Below are 15,496 nucleotides of genomic sequence, written 5' to 3'. Positions count from 1 at the left end.
AAATACAAATAAAAAACACCAAACACATGACAATTTAATACATAATAAATAAATAAGTAAATAGGTTGCTAATAAGTGTTATGGCTGTGAAAGGGTCCTGGCTCAGCATATGTCATGAGTCGGCTGACTCATGACGCTGTTTATTCTGCCAGAACCCAGAAGGCAGATGGAACCAAAAAAATGGAAAAAAAGAAAAAACTTAAACCAGAAATAAAATAAAAAATAATATAATAGGCAGTATAAATAGATATAATATAATATTATTTAATATGGTATTATTTACAAAGATTTAAATGCAAGGATGAAAGAAAGTTGGTATATACATACACACACATACATTTTAAAGTCACAAGAAGATCAGGACAGAAGAGTAATTAAAAAATAATGTTTATACAAGTGTAATATGGAATGAATATGAATAAGAGGGATACAAAGATAGATACAGTGCGGCTTACGGGGAAAGAAGCTGAAGCGACATGAGATACTTTTTGTATGCACGTCGGAAGCTAAATTTAGTATTCTGAATTATTATGCTTTCTACGTTTCTTTCTGTTCTACGTTTTTATCGCCGCGCTTGTAAAAGTCTTGGCAATATCGATTTATTCTCAGAACATAATATGTATTATGTACATACATTCTTATTTTCTTTTTTATTCTATTTCATGAAAACTTAACGTGCTCGTGTCCCGTGCACCATAATATAAACATATTACTATTACACTATCTCGAAGAATAAACAATACACATCCATGTAATTCAGTCAGAATTTAAATTTAATTTCTAATAATTGTTAAAAATAAAGTGTCATTGTGAACGCAGCTTTACTTTATACAATCTAACACGCGATGGTTGGCTACGGACAAGCTTTCGGTTTTTCGCGTCCAATACACACCCTTTAAGGCTTTAATTGCTAAAGACGTTAACACACTTTGGTGTTGAATTTAGTTTTCACATTTGTTTTTATTTACGCCAATTTGCTGTCGTTTTTACGTTGATTTTGATACAGGTGTTAATAATTTGCTAACTTAATGAGCAATTGGGAAGTTATATATGTTTATTTTATGATTATTTATGTAAGAATGTATGATTTATGGATAGTAAAGTAAACATTAAACGATTCTTATAGTATTACTAGTAGTATAGTATTATAATATTATCTCTGGTATTACACAACACGATACGATGAAGTACCTACTTTTAGAAGAATATCTCACGACATAATATTATCCGCAGATATAAAGTAATGAAAAAATAATTTGGAAAATCCAAAAGTGCACGCCTCATAATTTTTTTTTAATAAATATTTATTAATTATTATTTTTGTTTATTTAATAACAATTAAACCACATCGAATCAGACCCTGAAAAATGAAAGGGTTCTATTCCTGAGCATACTCAAGCGTAAGAGAAAAAAAAAGACTCAGTAGTAAAGTATTTCGGTCGCTATCGTGTTAACAAGAAAAAGGATCTGCACATACAGACACACGGACGTCCAAGACAGAACTTTTTTAAACTGTTTTTTAACTAGTTTAAATAACAAAAATGACATCAATACTCAATAGTATCATGAACGTTAAAAATAGTGTTTTTTCTTAATATGTGTGTGTATGTATTATCTTACAAGTGCAATGTATGATACATAAAGACATTTTAAGTTTGAAAAATCAGATGTTTTGCGCGAAGTGACAGTAGTAGACCGGGAGATACTGACACAAAATTTCGAGTCATTTGTAACAAGGATGGCGGTTCTACAGGGGTCTTAGTACGCAATGACAAAAAGAAAAATGATGGTGTGAACGCTGGTACCGGTGGCTTAGTCGCGTGGGCGTTTGTCGAACTCGTCGGAAAAATAGCGAAAGTCAAACGATTTGTAACACAAAAATTTTAGAATTTACCGATAGCCCATAAAAAAGTAGTAGGCGGTAGTGTCATGCCATACTTTTCCGGTGTGACTTACAGCCCGCCATACCGATGCGAATGTGTTGATTTAAATAAAACAATCATTCAACCATTTGTACCAGGCTAACTTTTGCACAGGTAACTATCGACGTGCAGCCATTTACGAAAATCGCCATGCCATACTTTTCGGACGATTCCAAATGGTCGCCATACCGCCGAAAATCTGCAAAAAATTTTTATTTCGCCAAACTTTTTGTACCAGTATTGCATTTGGATTTTTGGAGAGTATTTGATAAAATGTGACCATTATTATATTTGCCATACTTCTAGTAGGGGGAAAAAGTGCTGTCATACTTGATAACTTAATTTATTATTAATTTATATAAGTGAAGATTTCCAACACATAGATCTTTGAAATTTTGTATTTATATTTGTTGATCCTCAAACTTACAGGAAAAATAAGTGCCATACTGTTACAAATCGTTTGACTTTCGCTATTTTCCGACGAGTTCGACTAACGCCCACGCGACTAAGCCGCCGGTACCAGCGTTCACGCCATCGTTTTTCTTTTTGTCATTGCGTACTAAGACCCCTGTAGAACCGCCATCCTGTTACAAATGACTCGAAATTTTGTGTCAGTATCTCCCGGTCTATAGTACCCACCTCAACGCTTCGCTTATGAGGCGTGCAATTATGATGAATCTAATAAGTAATATTTAGGTACTTTTTGGGGTGTAGAACAATTTTGTATAGCTTTTTTATATTATGCGTGATTTTCCCAATGTTAAACGGTTTTGAGAGGTCGTTATCGGAGAAAATTGAGGGAAAAATTAGATTTCATCCTTTCTTTTACGAAAACTTTCTTTTGACGACATATGTAATTTACCAAACCAAATCATATCCATCAATAAAAACTTTACACTAACCTTATTATCTACTAGCTGTGTCGCGCGGTTCCACTCCCGGGCTCGTATTATGTGTGTTATTCCAAAGTATAGGTAGGTAACTTATATTACTGTAAAGTTTCTACCAAACTTGTCCAGTAGTTTGTTTCATGAAAGAGTAACAAACATACAAACCTTACCAACTTATCCATTTATAATATAAGAAGGAGTTATTTATACCTATTCAAATCATTAACAATAATAATATAATACGGCCATAATTACTAGTAGTTATAGAGTATAGAAGTCATAAAACACTGATTGACTCCTCATTTTGGTTACATTGTTGCGGGTACGATGAGATCAAGCGTAGGTACTCGATCATAACAACATTCCATTAGGTAATTGTAGTGTTTAAAATAACTTGAAATATCTTTATAATTTAATTCATAGTATATCTACGAAAGTTAAAAAAAACTCAGTAGCTATATAAACGAAACTTACCTACTCATACCTAAATAACGTCGTTCAAGTTCTCTGATACGATAAAAGACAATCCCCATTGCTTTACCAAACGTAGATTAAGTACCTATGTATTTATAATTAAAACAAAAAGAGGAATTATTAATTAAAATGAAAGAAAAACGTAACAAGAATACAATTATAATTTTATGCGCAGAATAGAATTCGAATTACGAACACTAGGGATTGCACAGATTCTCAAAGAACTTTTTTTTTTCTTTTTTGATAAAGGCCACGGCTTATACAGCCAAAGATAATTAATAATTAGACTGGATTTTTATTTTATTGGAATAACCTTTTTTTATTCCTAAAAATATGTTTAGTAAGTAATATAATTATTTTAAATAGATTTATGTAATATGCAACAAATAAGTTTTGTGCAGAGACTTCTTTACGGAAGACATCTCTAAAGTATTGATAATGTATGAAGCTAGTGTGGACATAAACCAAAAAGAAGAACGGATAATTCATGATAATCAATGTAATTGGCGTGCACAATTTAATTATTACTAATTTAAAAATTACCCCAAAGTAATTGATCATTCTCCATTCGGCACTATATCAATGACATTTTTTGCGCGGGTTCCATTTTGACATTTAACTCGGTCGAAAAAAAAAACAATGAGCTTCGACACGCTAGGTGTAACACTAATTAACAACATTTCGATTCTCATCTCGTAAAGTTTTAAATTACCCTTATGAGCGAACCATACTATTTGTAGCGAATGCAACTGCGAAGGAACGCGTAAATAGAATAAACAGTCAGCAAAGGCAAGCTTGATTCCTTCAACTTTTTGTGCAAGGGCATGTAGCGAATTAATCGATTTTACGCTTTAATAATAAATATTTAAAATCCGATTTCTTGTACAGCACGGCTTTGAACTTTACATGTGGGATAATGGAATTAATGTCTTATGCTGATTAATTTTTGGATCTAATTTTGATTGCATCTCGAGGTATGTAAAGATATGAAAAAGGTAAATTAACCACGCGTCTTGCCACCCATCGAAACCTTATGATGAAAATATGGCTGCCCGATTTCAAATTACGTGTTGCAAGTCTAATAGCCGTAAATGAGATACTGCAGAAAATATAATTAAATTAATTTGTACGCAATTCTTGTACTGCAAGTATAAATAAAATTGAACAAAATATATTTGTGCTATCTTGGATAATCCTACACTTCTGCTATGAAGGCGAGTTCGTAAAAAGAAATTTATCTGCACATTTAATATTTAGACTCGAATTTTTTTTTAATATTTGGCTATTTCAATTTTTTTCAATAAACGAATAGGTACGTTAAAACGCACTAAAGAGATGAATCAAAAAATATAATCTTGGTATATTTCAGGTAACTGTTTAAAACCAAATATCAAATTCGTCACCGTCATTCGTCAATTTTATTTGTTAAGATTTTAGGTACCTATCATTTCGTGTCCTAACGACATTGTTCTCAAACCGTGTTTTAAGCATTGTCTGTTCGTCGTCAGGCAAACCGTATTTCAGAAAACACATTCACAAAGTCATAACAAACATTGTATTACAATATTCCACCTTAAACGAGTCATATTAAAGTGTGTAGGAAGCATATTAATTAATTTTATAGCAAATTTCTTGCCTATAGCGTTTGTATGCATGCCGACTGTATACCTCAGTGATAACTTAACCTAACAGGACCTGATGGGTGGCTATTCTCAACACGTGCGACTTTTTCCACCACATAACTGTACGATAATTAAAAGAATATCGCCTAGAGAGGCAATAACTCCTTTTGTGGGTGACGCTAAATGTTTTGCTGGTTTGCGAGTAGTTTCTTCTAATTAGTCGTTATTAATTGTAATCATTATCCGCTTGTTGGGGGTTATTATAGTGCTTTTAAGGCACATTCTTGTCAAATATACGATGCCGCTATTATTAATTACAAGGTTTTGTGGCTTCTAGCTCTTAATTGGGAAAATAAACGTTTTATCTTCTTCAACTTATTATCTGTCGTGTTTCAGTGTTCATGGTGCACTCGAGTATTTCTCGCAATAAAGACAGTTAATGACACATGGGTGATTAGTTTATCGCTTCATGATCTCTTCTATGAAAGGAATGTAAATATTTGCAAGCCAACACTAAAGTTTTAAAAATATAACAATCCTTTTTATGAATTTCTTAAGTCTTCTATAACCAGAAAAAATTCTAGATGCTTATTAATTATCTAAACATCGTTCATGTAATGATCACAATTCGAGAATACGACCCCAGATACAACTTTTTACCCCCCACACTATAAACGGACCTTTCCTTTAATGCAATTCAATAGGATTGACGTAATACTTAAGTCTACTACTGTCTAATAATTACCTCCTGTGACCAGCTTTTTGTGAGCCCGAACCGCTATACTAATAACTCCTTTTAACGTTTTTAGACGCAATATTAACAGGTACCTATTCTATCAAGTTTCATTATCTGGATGAACCTTGCACTGGCTATGTCCAGTTCGATAAGTTACAAGCCCCATGAGTGATAATTCTGCATTCATTTTCTGTAAAACACTTTAATGATTTGCGAAATTCTATTTGGATCTTCTAAATTGATATAACTAAGCATAAATTTTAACATCAATGTTATCTACGCAATAAACGATATTTTGCTATACCTACAATATAGACCGGGAGATACTGACACAAAATTTCGAGTCATTTGTAACAGGATGGCGGTTCTACAGGGGTCTTAGTACGCAATGACAAAAAGAAAAATGATGGTGTGAACGCTGGTACCGGTGGGTTAGTCGCGTGGGCGTTAGTCGAACTCGTCGGAAAAATAGCGAAAGTCAAACGATTTGTAACACAAAAATTTTAGAATTTACCGATAGCCCATAAAAAAGAAGTAGGCGGTAGTGTCATGCCATACTTTTCCGGTATGACTTACAGCCCGCCATACCGACGCGAATGTGTTGATTTAAAAAAAACAATTATTCAACCATCTGTACCAAGCTAACTTTTGCACAGGTAACCATCGTCGTGCAGCCATTTACGAAAATCGCCATGCCATACTTTTCGGCCGATTCCAAATGGTCGCCATACCGCCGAAAATCTGCAAAAATTTTTTATTTCGCCTATCTTTTTGTACCAGTATTGCATTTGGCTTTTTGGAGAGTATTTGATAAAATGTGACCATTATTATATTTGCCATACTTCTAGTAGGGGGAAAAAGTGCTGTCATACTTGAAAAATTAATTAAGTATTAATTTATATAAGTGAAGATTTCCAACACCTAGATCTTTGAAATTTTGTATTTATATTCGTTGATCCTCAAACTTACAGGAAAAATAAGTGCCATGCTGTTACAAATCGTTTGACTTTCGCTATTTTCCGACGAGTTCGACTAACGCCCACGCGACTAAGCCGCCAGTACCAGCGTTCACACCATCATTTTTCTTTTTGTCATTGCGTACTAAGAACCCTGTAGAACCGCCATCCTGTTACAAATGACTCGAAATTTTGTGTCAGTATCTCCCGGTCTAATATAATATTATATTATATCTTTTGAGACTGTCTTTAGAATTGGTTTCCTTAATCTGTTTAGATGATAAGATATCTACCATTATTCTAATAGGTACTTTCTTAGCTGGTTTGCAATCTTATGTACTAGTATTTACATAAAATAAGTGCATTGTGTTTTAATACTATCTGTAAACGAAAATAGATATACATATATATATATATATATTATAACATTGCCTTATTTTTTCCAGCCCTATAGATCCCCAGATGACCACATACTGTGTGGTCGCGTCACATAGGAAGAACTACACATCCCTTTGCGCTGCTCAAGCAGATACAAATATCTGTACAAACAGACAAAACTTAGAAGATTCCTCTAATGAAAAGCGACAAAGGAATAGAAACAATCAAGCTCGTTCAGATGATGAAAACACAGTTGATATGGATGTGGATAGATATAGTATATTTGACGGGAATTATAGGAATGTCTTCAGGAGGAAGAAGTTTGGTGAGTTGATGATTTTATACTAAGTTTTCTAATATTGATAAGACAATGTGAGCTAGGTTCTATGGTTCTAGGTTGTTAGGTAGCTAGGTTACAATAAACGATTTCAAAAGGTAAGGTTCTCTATTGAGAACCTTACCTTTTGAAATCGTTTATTGTAATGAGCGTGCAGTCTTGAAGTTTACTTCATTTATCTAGATCTTAGCTAAGCATACATTCGCATGTTTTTATTAGTGTCTTACATAATGTCAAAATTCGAAATAATAAAATGAGATCACAATAAGTTACTTCCTTTTTATTTGAACGATGTTTCTATTATTGTAATTCTTATTAGTATTTAAACAGGTCGTAGTACAAGAGTATCCAATGAAGACCCAGTCATCGCCTGCGTCGGTGAAAGAACTCATCATTTGATTGAAAATCTTGATCCTAGTACGGTAAGTTATTTTATATTTTTAAATTTTAACCATCGAATAATTATTATATCAAAAGAAGCTGGAACCAATTAGGTGATTATCTTTTGAAATATAAGATCACTACATGATACAAGGAAGCTACATGATACATCAGCGCTACATACTGCATAGAATTTTGACATTTTTAGCCAGTAAAAATTAGTTAATTTTGCCTCATTGTTTCCACACTGTGGAACTATCTATACGTAATACTTCTATATTATTAAGATAGATGCTTCCTTATTATTTATATATTTTCTCTTCATTTTCTGCGTTGAAGTCAATATTTCATTGATTATAACCTTATTTTTATAATCTACTATATAAAAATAAGTCGGGTTTTCCTTCCTGAAGCTATAACTCCAGAACGCACCAACCGATTTCCACGGTTTTGCATTCGTTGGAAAGGTCTCGGGCTCCGTGAGGTTTATAGCAAAGAATAGGTGTCTCTGGTGGCGAAACGGAGTTCGCCCGGTTTGCTTGTCGTTAATAAAATCTTCGTAAACAATAGCTTTTATTTTATCATTTCCAGACGTATTTTGTCAGTGTCTTCGGAGTTGCAAGGGACAGGCAAGCGGGGTCTCTCCTAGCAACCGGAAGTGTCCGCCCTCGCACCTCCACAGCTAAGAGGCTAAGGGAAAATGTCCCTCTGAAGTCTGATGTTAAGGGAAAAAGCGTTTATTATTTTAAGGTAAGATTTTGGTTACTTTATGTATCGCTTAAATTAATGTAAACCTGTTAATGTGTTATTGTTTCTGTAATGTAAAAAGAAATTTTCAAATTGGACTAGTATTTCCTGAGATTAGCGCGTTCAAACAAACAAAACCTTTATAATATTAGTATAGATTACTTCAGTTTCGCCAAAACCAAACATTAAAACTTGTATCTTTCGATTAAAGTTTCGGATTATTGATTTGATTTAATTTTTAGGCTGCTGTCGGAACGGGCGGTGGTGTATGGTTAGCTGTAACTACATGTGGAGGTTCCGTTGATGTAGAAATCAGTGTGAAAGGAAAACGTCTTTATTCGATAAAGGATATTGGTAAGTCAAAATGTTATCGACACAATATATGGATTTAATATATATAAATATTTTTTTATAGAGGATAATTCGTACAAAGAAAGACAATATTAATTGATTTTGATAATTCTTACCAAAGTAGGTAACTATGTACTAAGATTTTGAGTTTCATTAGCGTTGCGTTTGCACTGCTATTTTTTCATTACAATTAGGTGAACCTATCTTATCTTCTCTCATTGTTTACTGTACACAAATAAACACCATTACCCATTACCAATTTATTTTTTAATCGGGTTTCATAGAAAAAAAAAGTGTGCGTGTACTAGTGTACACACGTAAGAAGTGAAACTTCTTTATGACCCTATTTTTCAAAAAATAATTTACTTTATGCAACTTTACAGAAATACGTCAAATCACGCGTGGTAGGGATAAGAAAAAGATGGCGCGTAACGGAAAAATGTCACGCGTAACGAAAAAATGTTACACTAAATTTTTTCCAACCCCGATAAAGACCCCAATAACTTTTTTCCCTGCTTACAGAACCCTATTCAAAATTCTTCGTACCAGCGCCCATACCAAGCTCGTCTATACAAGAAACAAGTGACGAAGGCTCCGTTCAATTCGACTCAAGTTCTGAAGAAGCAAAGGTCCGATATGTTATACGGGTGACGCCAAACAGATGGTATAGGGATACAGCTGTTAATGTTGATGTAAGTATTTATTTAAAAAAAATCTAAGTAATCAGCGATGTTAGATGTGCAACTTCGCCCGCGTAGTTAGAAGAAATTCCCGTGGATAGGTATGAGATGTTATGCTATATCATTCTCCTAGGCTCCTAACTATCTTCAGACAACAAAATTGTTATTTACCATTAACTTATTTACTGATTACGAAGAAGAAAGCATTTACTTACTGATTTTAAACAATTTATCTTTCGTTTCAATTTATTCTTTATATTCGTGTAATTTTATGTAATGACGATAATAGTAGGTACATAATATTATTATCTAGTATAGTCGTTTGTTTGTAAGAGTTCTCAAGAGGAAGCAGTTGTTTGGTTGAGAATTAAGTTTTATTTTATTTTTATTTTTTAATTATACATATTTTCTTACAGTTAACAGCTTCAACAACAAGATGGGGTCTCAGTACCCCCGAGCTGCTGGAAGATGGCGCCACAGTCCGAGAGCTGCGCCCGCGACGCTCCTGCAAATCTGTTGACATCGCTTTCTTACCGGCCAACCATAATGCTACAGATGTTATAAGGTATTTATTAAAAAAAATGTGTACGTGTACTAGTGTACACACGTAAGAAGTGAAACTTCTTTGACCTTATTTTTCAAAAAATAATTTACTATATGCAACTTTACAGAAATACGTCGAATCACGCGTGGTAGGGATGAGAAAAAGATGGTGCGTAACGGAAAAATGTCACGCGTAACGAAAAAATGTTACACTAAATTTTTTTCCAACCCCGATAAAGAAGTTTCACTTCAAAAAACCGCAACAAAATCAGTTGCGTAGTTTTAAAGATCTAACCGACAAACAGACGGTGGAGAGCATTGAGTTACTATTACCTCATTGGCAAAGAGCGACTTTTTATAATATGTAGTGATAAATTCAATGTTGCATGCATTTTTATCGTTTGTACGAATGTTAAATACGCTGAGAGATATTCAAGATATAATTATAGTACAATATTATCATTTATCTATCTGTATATTATTTCAATGTATTTTTTTTTTCACAGATACTGCATAATAACGAGGGAAACATCATCCATTGATGGTTACACTTGCATGCTCAACAAAAAATCTGGGGCAAAGGTTCAATGTATAAGTCACATGCAACGCCCACCGTAAGTAAAATTCTCTAAGCTAAATAATTATGGCAGATGTTTTTGTTATTAAAAAAAATAAAAAATGGAATTAGCTACCCTACTATGTAAAAAATAAACTTATTTACTTTACTTACTTTTTTCAGAACGAGGGTAATCGTACAAAAGGTCGCTGGTTTGAAAGCCGGCCGCAAATACGCCATTCAAGTGACAGCCGCCAACAAGGGCAGTCCTGTTCCATACAAAGTTTTGTATGCAGATACAAATGCGTCGTGCAAAGATTAATGTGTATTAAAATAAACGTATAGTGAATCAGTATTAGTTATTTAGTGTAGCTTTGATTGTATACCGAGACTGCTTTAATTTTTTGTTACGTTTTGTGCCATGGAAAAATCTAATGAAGTACAGAATTTTTATAAAAGATAAATAAAATATAGAACTGAAAGAAAACATTTTGTGCTACTTAATATGTAACGTAAATATAGATAGTTTTAAATATTTATAAGATATAAGAGGCATTTTTTGTTATTTATTTTATGTATGTACTTAAAACTTAATACTAACATCGCCATTTTATATCCCGCCTAAGCCTTATCCTATAGTTTTAAGAAAAAAATTAAGTTTTAGATCATAAAATATATTATGGCATTTAAAATAGTTGAACAAACTGTAAGTTCCTACTATTTTTACGTGAGAGTGTAATGTTTAGCTAATAAAAATTATAAAATAAAATTCATTTTTATGGTAACTATAATTTTGGAATTTTATTTAAACTTTTTGTTACTTACCTATCAGTTATCTTTATATCCTGTTTAAACTTTGCATCAAGCTTTGCATGCGTGCCATCGTGCTGCGTGCACAAGGTAGGTAAGTGAATGACAAAATATTGTCTGGGCTAATAATTAGCTACAGATAAACGGCTGTGGATTTTAACCGCAAAATTTTGTTGGAAGTGACCACTTTGACGGTCGCCGCTACTGAATACTCATATTGAAACCGTGACTTGTAATAAAATGACTAGTGGGAAAAATTTCTCAGGATGTTTTTTCTAGTTAGAAGATTGATTATATCGTAATCTATATACCTACCTAGCAACATAATATCATGATACAACTCTCTAGTATCGCGTTTTTTTAACCGTAACGATTATGTCTACTAAGCCGCTGTACGTTTTTCCTTCAAGAGAGTGCCGTCTCTTGCCTTACCCGAATTACACAGCATGGAATAAGAGACTATCATATAATGTTATTTAAATATTAAAAATTATTATGTTCTTGCTAATTAGCAACATAATAATATTATTACCTATTAATTTTATTATTATTGCAAATTCAATCAAACAAAAAGTTGAGTATTCGTGACACCTAACAGCGAATAAAGAAAACAAATATTATAACGTCATTGTCAAATGTCAATTCTGCAATAGTTGTCAATTGTCAGCTGTACACTGTCACATGTGGCGATTTGTTATTCTATTTCTTGAAATTCCTTTCATCTCTTACTAAAAATACATTAATAATCCAATATTGAGACTTACTATTATGTCTTCAAGCGATAAGGAATTTTTTGGGCCGCTTACATTGCACCAAAACGTACAGAAACCCAGTATTTTCAAAAGTGATGATATTGTTGAAGGTGCTTGCCCTTTGTGTGATAAAAACTTCAATTTACCCGCTGCAGAGAAGGATTTACTAACACATTTGTTCATGGAACACCGTCTAGTTATCGCAGATGTTAACCAAATAGCTGATTTACCTGCATATATAAAGTATTGGAAGTCCAGGTTCAAAGGTAAATTGCAGTGTTTTTACCGGTAATTCTTTACCTATATCCTACACAAGTTGTACGACGTTTCAGGCATTAATTAGTATGATGGTATAATGTTAATGTACAAACACACATCATTTGTATGAAATACCAAAAATCGTTTGAAAACATTTTCTTCCATACTGTAGGTATGCCACAGAGTATGTTCTTGGTCTTTGTTGTACATACATTTTCGAATTATTTAATGTGGCTTTACTATTTACTTTTAAGAACTGTTTTATTTAATTGAAGAGCTTTGTTAATGCAATGCACTTATTAGAACTCTATATTTTTTAAGTTATTATGTTTTATTAAATACTGTACTCTCTTGTGCCATAATTATAATACTGTGCGTTTAAATGTAACATCACTACATAGTATAAAACAAAGTCGCTTTCCCTGTCCCTATGTCCCTATGTCCCTTTGTACGCTTAAATCTTTGAAACTACGCAACGGATTTTGATGCGGTTTTTTTTAATAGATAGAGTGATTCAAGAGGAAGGTTTATATGTATAATAAGATCCATTAAGTAGTGGAGAAGTACTGTTATTTTTGAGGTTTCTAATGTGATGTCGTAAAAAATTACATTTATTCCGCTTACATTGCAAACGCAGGCTGAACCCTACGAGTTTTATCAAAATAATGTACTAAGTATTATACACATTGAAAAGGTCTACAGAAAAGTCCGCGATGGTATATGTCTATCTCTTATGGATAACCCACAATAACTTTTTTTTGTCATTTTTTACGACAAATAATGGCTAATTTTCGAAGCGATTTTAAGTTTTAACCAATACAGCATTAATCCTTAACCAATTAAATACCATGGATACATTGTTCATTTAATATAGATCTATATGGCCCTTTACACCGTATGATTTAAGTGAATATTTTCGAAGATATTACAGATTTAAAAATTGCAGGACGTAGCGTTTGCGGCCGCCCGGCTATGTATTTTATACCCGTGCGATGCCGGAGGCCGGAGCGGGCCGCTATATTTTTATACCTATACAACGTTCACAATTTTTCTGTAGTGTATTTAGTATCAGCATTGCACCCGTGCGAAGCCGGGGCGGGTCGCTAGTATTGTATAAATTGCATAAAAAGTATATTGTATTTAATGGTATCCACTTTTCCTTTCCAGAACAAACTCTGCCATATTTTTGCACAACAATGCTGCTAGACAAAAAACCAGATGGAACAAAGTCAAAAGATGAGGAGTATTTCCTCTTAAGTGATGTTCTACCTGAAGACAAAGAACTCAGATCTAATTTACGGCAAACAAAACTAGAGAAACTGTTGGAAAGACATGCATTCGAAAGAGAAGATAAAAATTATTCAAAAGAATGCCTATTTTGCCGATATGTTTCTATTGGTACAAGAGCTAGTTATCTCAACCATTTGTTTGAAAAACACAACTTCCACATTGCTAAACCAGATAATCTTATATTCATTGATGATCTTGTGGAATTTCTTGCATTAAAGTTAGAAAAACTACAATGCATATATTGTGAAGGCTTGTTTAAAGATCGGACTATACTTAAAGAACACATGCGGAAGAAAGGTCATAAACGAATCAATCCCAGCAATAAGGATTATGATAAATATTTTCTAGTCAATTACGTAGGTGATAAACCACCAACATACAAACATAGACTTACACATACACAAAAACCGAGTAAAAGTTTAGATGTTGACAATGATTCAAATGCAGATAGTGATCCTGATTGGTCAGAATGGACAGAAGAAAATGGTCCAGTAATAACGTGCCTTCTCTGTGACCACACTGAAACAGAATATGAGGTTATACTTGATCACATGGAGAGATTACACGAGTTTTCCTTCACAAAAACAACGGTTGGCATGGACTTCTACCACAAAGTCAAAATAGTCAATTACATTCGACGTCAGATACATTTGAAACAGTGTTTATCGTGTGACACTAAGTTTGATGATCGAAAGAACTTAGAAAAACATATAAAGGAGACAAATCACTGGGTTTTAAGGAAAGAGAAGTGGGATCAGCCAGAATATTATTTTCCTACATATGAAGACGATTTGTTTCTCTGTTTTATACATGATGAGGATGAAAGTTGGTGGTCCAGTGATGAGAAAGACGTCGAGAATCAAAATAGCATGTCGGATAATATATCTAAAGAGATGGCCATGGCTGTGCTTAATGATTAGGAATATTTTTGAACTGTAGATAAATTATTATAAAATGTATTAATAATCAATAAATAGGTATATATAGACACATGCAATGTAAATTGTAACCAATTTTTAAGACATATGTTGTAATAATCTATACTTAATTAAAACCTCTTATTATCATAAAATAATCATAAAAAAATATAAAAACAGAAAAAAGGCAGAAAAAGTGTATTAATTATTCAATTTTTAAAATCTTTATCTTTAACTATATAGTTATCTTTAAAATAAACCTAAGTATATAAATAAGAGTGTTAACTTATATGATATATCCTTAAAATGTATTCTGTTTAATATTGAGTCAATATCCAGTAATGGTGATGATGATGAGTGAAATTATTTTTTACTGTTAAAAATTGGATATTGGGTTGTGACTGAATATGAAAATAATGTGTTATTTGAGCAATACTTATGATAATCTATTTATACATTATTTCTGGAGATACTTAATATATTTTGAATTACGCTTATTTTTAAAATGATATATGCTATGAATTGCTGGTATTGTATTTGAATTTTTTGTTCATAAATGTTCATCATGTATAAAATTGTCTTCCCGCATGCATGTCAGTATTGCATGACATGCGGCATGTGCATGTCATTACTAATAAATAATAATCCCTGAAATTAAAATACAAAATATAATATTTTATTTAAATTTTTATTTATAATATTATTGTCATTTGAATATAATGTACAATGAGTTATATAAAATAAGAAATAGTAAATTGTAATTGTTTGTGAATTTTATTTATATTTAGATTTTTTTCACATAAATGATTTCAGAAAAGATTAAACTATAATAAAATTGCATTTATCTTCGTGTATTATATTTTATCAATCATAAAATTATTCCTGTAAATATAATG

The 15,496-nt window shown here is 32.5% G+C and overlaps 2 protein-coding genes across 3 annotated transcripts in view; both read left to right on the top strand.

Annotated features, from left to right (window-relative positions):
- nord (neuron derived neurotrophic factor nord) overlaps positions 1-11,337 on the top strand; it is a 30,404-nt gene extending 19,067 nt beyond the window's left edge. For both annotated transcript variants that reach the window (XM_090111649.1, XM_090111647.1), the window contains exons 6-13: positions 7,047-7,303; positions 7,646-7,737; positions 8,288-8,446; positions 8,686-8,797; positions 9,317-9,486; positions 9,891-10,039; positions 10,524-10,631; positions 10,757-11,337. In XM_090111649.1, coding sequence (XP_089967775.1) covers positions 7,047-7,303; positions 7,646-7,737; positions 8,288-8,446; positions 8,686-8,797; positions 9,317-9,486; positions 9,891-10,039; positions 10,524-10,631; positions 10,757-10,895 — 1,186 coding nt within the window. In that variant the 3' untranslated portion in view covers positions 10,896-11,337. The remainder of the gene's footprint in view (positions 1-7,046; positions 7,304-7,645; positions 7,738-8,287; positions 8,447-8,685; positions 8,798-9,316; positions 9,487-9,890; positions 10,040-10,523; positions 10,632-10,756) is intronic.
- Positions 11,338-12,051: 714 nt separating this feature from the next.
- LOC149901055 (zinc finger protein 277-like) lies at positions 12,052-15,296 on the top strand. The gene is made up of 2 exons (XM_090111922.1): positions 12,052-12,401; positions 13,561-15,296. Exons 1-2 carry the CDS (start codon positions 12,152-12,154, stop codon positions 14,601-14,603), a joined length of 1,293 nt encoding a protein of 430 aa, XP_089968048.1. The 5' UTR covers positions 12,052-12,151; the 3' UTR covers positions 14,604-15,296.
- Positions 15,297-15,496: the final 200 nt, after the last annotated feature.

The sequence above is a fragment of the Colias eurytheme genome, chromosome 17, assembly GCF_061535395.1.
Source record: "Colias eurytheme isolate Ceu_HAF_F1 chromosome 17, ilColEury1 Martin Lab GWU primary, whole genome shotgun sequence".
Classification (NCBI taxonomy): domain Eukaryota; kingdom Metazoa; phylum Arthropoda; class Insecta; order Lepidoptera; family Pieridae; genus Colias; species Colias eurytheme.
The sequence above is the reverse complement of the archived record's forward strand: the minus strand, read 5'-3'. Positions and strand labels throughout refer to the sequence as shown.

Coding starts and splice junctions, on each gene's coding strand:
- LOC149901055 (XM_090111922.1), top strand. CDS start 12,152: ATGTCTTCAAGCGATAAGGAATTTTTTGGGCCGCTTACATTGCACCAA. Junction 12,402..13,560: donor TTGGAAGTCCAGGTTCAAAG/GTAAATTGCAGT, acceptor TTTCCTTTCCAG/AACAAACTCTGCCATATTTT.